General features: G+C 51.2%; 1 protein-coding gene across 1 annotated transcript in view; it reads right to left on the bottom strand.

Moving 5' to 3' along the window:
• STT3A (STT3A, subunit of the oligosaccharyltransferase complex (catalytic)) overlaps positions 1–3,881 on the bottom strand; it is a 7,492-nt gene extending 3,611 nt beyond the window's left edge. Inside the window, exons 1-8 of the mRNA XM_010012245.1 lie at positions 3,782–3,881; positions 3,490–3,550; positions 2,586–2,707; positions 2,274–2,419; positions 1,775–1,865; positions 1,261–1,367; positions 563–727; positions 168–348 (exon numbers count right to left, since the gene is read on the bottom strand). Coding sequence (XP_010010547.1) covers positions 168–348; positions 563–727; positions 1,261–1,367; positions 1,775–1,865; positions 2,274–2,419; positions 2,586–2,707; positions 3,490–3,550; positions 3,782–3,869 — 961 coding nt within the window. The 5' untranslated portion in view covers positions 3,870–3,881. The remainder of the gene's footprint in view (positions 1–167; positions 349–562; positions 728–1,260; positions 1,368–1,774; positions 1,866–2,273; positions 2,420–2,585; positions 2,708–3,489; positions 3,551–3,781) is intronic.
• Between the last annotated feature and the right edge of the window lie 489 nt (positions 3,882–4,370).

Genomic DNA, 4,370 nt, shown 5'->3' with positions numbered 1-4,370 from the left:
GGGTGGGAGCAACCTGCTCTAGTGGAAGGTGTCCCTGCCTGTGGCAGGGGTTGGAGCTGGAGGAGCTTTAAGGTCTCTTCCAACACAAACCAGTCCATGATTCTATGATCCAAAGCAAGGAAAGGCAGCAGTGAAACGTGCTCATGGTCAACACCATCTCAGGCTACCTGTCAGCATCAGCACAGCCCCGATGGTGAGGAGGACGAAGCCAACCAGGGAGATGACACTCCTGAAGAGGATTTCAAACTGCTGCGGGTTCAGCTTGCTCCGAAGGTAGTCGACGAAGGCGTGGATCTGGCACAAGCCGAAGACTCCAAGGGCAGCCATGTGCTCTGAGGAGAGGACAGGCTGCAAGCAGGGGAGATGTGGATCAGGGATGGGGGAGAACAAGAGTCCAAAAGCTAATCTTGCAACAAATCAACGTCAGCAAGATCTCCAACTAGAAGCCAGCACCTCACTTACGGCCTCAAGGGAGAAGGCAAGAGGATTAACAGCTCGCTGTTGTTCTGTTACAACCAACAAAACAACCATTCTTGAGTTTGCAAATCATTCTGGTCCCCACCTGGAAGCCAACAAAGGAGATCTGCATGGAGAGGATGGTTCCCAAGCAGTAGACAGTGCAATAGGCTACGTAGATCCTGTGGGAGAAGCGCCCTGTCAGCATCAGCACAAGAACATGCAAGGGGATGAGGTTAATCAGAAAGACGTAGCCACCCCACGAGGAGACCTGTCAAGAGAGAAAACAAACAACACACCACAAGTTCCAGGATGGAACAGGTCTCACAGTAGAGCTCAAATGCAGCAGGTTTGCTATTCCTGGGATCAAGCACAAATACAAGCTGAGTGGAGACTGGATTGAGAGCAGCCCTGAGACTAAACTGACAGTGGCCCTAGCCTGACAGAGGGGAGATTGAGATGGGATATTAGGAAGTTCCCCCCTGTGAGGGTGCTGAGGCGCTGGCACAGGGTGCCCAGAGAAGCTGTGGCTGCCCCATCCCTGGCAGTGTTCAAGGCCAGGTTGGACACAGGGGCTTGGAGCAACCTGCTCTAGTGGAAGGGGGCCCTGCCCGGGGCAGGGGGTTGGGACTGGATGAGCTTTAATGTCCCTTCAATACAAACCGGTCTGGGATTTCACACCAAGAAGTTCTAGCTACCTGAACACAAGGACACAGGAATGGGACACTGGATATTTTTGGTCACTGTATCCAGAATAGACTTTGGACTCCAAAGTACCTCAGTGCCAGGAGAAAGAACACTCACCATGTAGAAATAGGCCAGAGCACACATGGCTGCCCAATAGATGGAGCCAGTTTTGACAGCTTTGATCCACATGTAGTAAGTTAACAGCATGCAGAAGATGGCAATACCTGGGTGGAAGGACACAGAGAGGTCAAAGCAAGCTTGCATCAGCCCTGAAATGTTAATCTATGATCTCTGGGGCACAGCAGAGCACTCAGTGCATTAAAAATGGATATAGAAATGCTTTCTCCTGCCCCTTCAGAAGATGGAACAGAGCCTCGCGCAATGAGGCAGGGGTGGGAAAAGGGTTTCTGGGCACAGCAGCTCCTCACACAGGCCCCAAAGCCCAGCTGCAGGAGAGAAATCTGATCACCGGCAACAAGACTGTTGCCTTTGCCAGCCCCAAAGTTGCTTCTGGAATGGATATAAACAGAGCACATGGTCCTTCTGTCGTTGCCTGTGGCATCTTTACCATGATTATCCAGCAGCCAACAGCTGGTAACAGCTTTCCCTGCTCCCAGTGCCTCAAACTCACCTTCGTTATCGTAGGAACCGGCAACGGATCGGGAGATGTACCCAGGCACAACCGAGATCATGGCAGCAGCCAGGAGCCCTGCGCCTGCATCCTGGGAAGAGGAACCAGCCAGAGGGTGGGAAAAGCCATCAGCACTTGGGAATTTTGCCATACTCCACACGGGTACACGGCAAAGGAATACATCCTACAAGGATGCTGGAGAGGGACTGCAGCGATAGGACAAGGGGTGATGGGTTCAAACTGAAACAGGGGAAGTTCAGAGTGGATATAAGGAAGAAGCTCTTCTCTGTGAGGGGGTTGGAACTGGATGATCTTAAGGTCCTTTCCAACCCAAACCATTCCAGGATTCTATGAAACTGAGCATCAAAATGACATTTTAGAGCAGAAGTTGTGGGTTTTGACTGGCGTGGTGGTCACCTCCAAGCTTCCAAGACAACCACAAGCTGCCTTTCCACAAGCCCATGCTCCTCCTGCGAGGTACATCCCACTCACCCCTTACCTTGAGCTCTTTGGTGAGGTGGTAAGTCACTATGGTGGTGAAGGAGGAGAAGAGTGGAGCCAGGAACACGCACACATTTCGGATGTCAATGGTGATATGGAAGAAGTGCAACACGTGGTAAATCGCTGCTGATGTGATCATCAGGCCTGTGGGGTGGAAATGACACCAGGGCAGACGAAAGTCTCACCAGGGATGTCTTGACAAAGGGAATCCCCCTTCTCCTACCCAGCACTGGGGCTCTGTTCCCTCCACTCCACCCCTCTTCCCATTTTCCCCTCATGTGAGGTGCACTTGGGCTCAGCAGAAGCTTACCTGGATAAATGGTGCCACCAATGATCCTGCCCAAGGGGTACCACGCTCGGTCATCAAACCAGTTGTGGAATTTATAGAAGCCTTCCTCTGCCAGGAAGCGGGTTGTGCGGTAGTTAAAGTACCTGTAAGAGGAACAAGGGTTAAAGCAGCAGCTTGGGATGGGCAATTAAATCCTACTAAAGCCCATTTGGGTGCCCTTCTCTGATGTCCGGGGGAGGACAGTGTTGTAAAGTGTGTTTTCCACCCAAGGCTCCTACAAACCTCATCTGCAAAAGTTCACCCTTCCCCTCAGGGGTTTAAAAGTGGGTTTGCAAAGGTAACATCCTCCCTTGAACCAGATTTAGTCAGCAACAAGCCCAGGACTAGTTGCACTATAAGCCCTCTCCCCTGCTGTGTGCTGCTCAGGCTCAGAAAAACCAAACCCCAGCAGAAAAGAACAAGGGGAATGGCTTTAACCTGCCTGAGGGGAGATGGAGATGAGCTCTGAGGCAGCAGCTCTTCCCTGGGAGGGTGCTGAGGCGCTGGCACAGGGTGCCCAGAGAAGCTGTGGCTGCCCCATCCCTGGCAGTGTTCAAGGCCAGGTTGGACACAGGGACTTGGAGCAACCTGCTCTAGTGGAAGGTGTCCCTGCCCATGGCAGGGGTTGGAGCTGGAGGAGCTTTAAGGTCCCTTCAACCCAAACCATTCCAGGATTCCAGTGGCAAGTGATTACCTAGATCCAGGCTATAGGAATAGTCCAGAGAAGTGAATTTTGGGGTCTAGAAGAGGAAAACCTATCTGCAGTGAAACCCTCCCTCCAAATCCCTCATCCTCAATGGAGCTAACTTGAGCCTGGTGTACACCACCTGAATTCTGTGTGCTCTGGAAGAGGAAAACCCCCAGGAGATGAGCAGACAACACTTACGGGTCAAATTCATGGATGACACTTTCAAACCTTAAGACAGAGAAAAGCCTTGTGGAGAAAGCTGCAAACACAGAGAAAAGGCAGAGTCACTCACCCAGCCAGGGTTAGGTTTGGTTTATCTACCAAATTGGTCAGTGGGGAGACAAAGGAAGATGCATTTTTCAAAGGAAAAGGTATGGAAGGAGTAAGATCGTTCACTTTAAAGCCAGATGAGAGCTTCCCAACCTACAAAAGGAGGAGCAGAGAGAGCTCCCTCCCAGGGTCCCCCTTCCAGGGCACCTGCAGGACTTACAGAGCACGGCTGCCATGGACAGGATGAGGAGCTTGAGCAGAGTGTCCTGCTTCTCATAGGAGAGCCGGAAAAACCCCAGCTTGGTCATTTTCACATCAAAAGTGGGGACTGAGGATGCTCCAACACCTGAAAACAAGCAGGGAGAGGATCAGAGCACAGCATCTCCAAAGGTCTCATGAAACACACCTTCAGTACTTCACTTCTGTAAGACACTTCCTGGATCCATGCTTTCCTTCCCCAAATCCCCTTCTCTTCCATCCTCACCTGATCAGCTGCCCCAAGTCTCAGCTAAGGTTTCTCCTTCTTCTACAGAGACCAGAGCTTCTTTGGGGCACGGGAGGTGTGTGTTTCTCTGCATAGGAAACATAACCCAAGCGTAAGCTCTTAGCAAAACCTCTAGGTTTTCCCTCGCTGGAGTTTAACCATCACTTCTAAGAAAACGAATCCACATAGAACACAAAAAATTGGTATCGGACACTAAGGAAATGAAGCTATGGCCAGGGAATAACGTCTTTGTACTCCTGAAAACACCGACTGCTTTAAAGTACTTCTTCACCCAAACGACGTGGAAAAACCCAGTCCCAGAACC

Source organism: Nestor notabilis, unplaced genomic scaffold, assembly GCF_000696875.1.
Source record: "Nestor notabilis isolate BGI_N333 unplaced genomic scaffold, ASM69687v1 scaffold18733, whole genome shotgun sequence".
In the NCBI taxonomy this organism is placed as follows: domain Eukaryota; kingdom Metazoa; phylum Chordata; class Aves; order Psittaciformes; family Psittacidae; genus Nestor; species Nestor notabilis.
The sequence above is the reverse complement of the archived record's forward strand: the minus strand, read 5'-3'. Positions and strand labels throughout refer to the sequence as shown.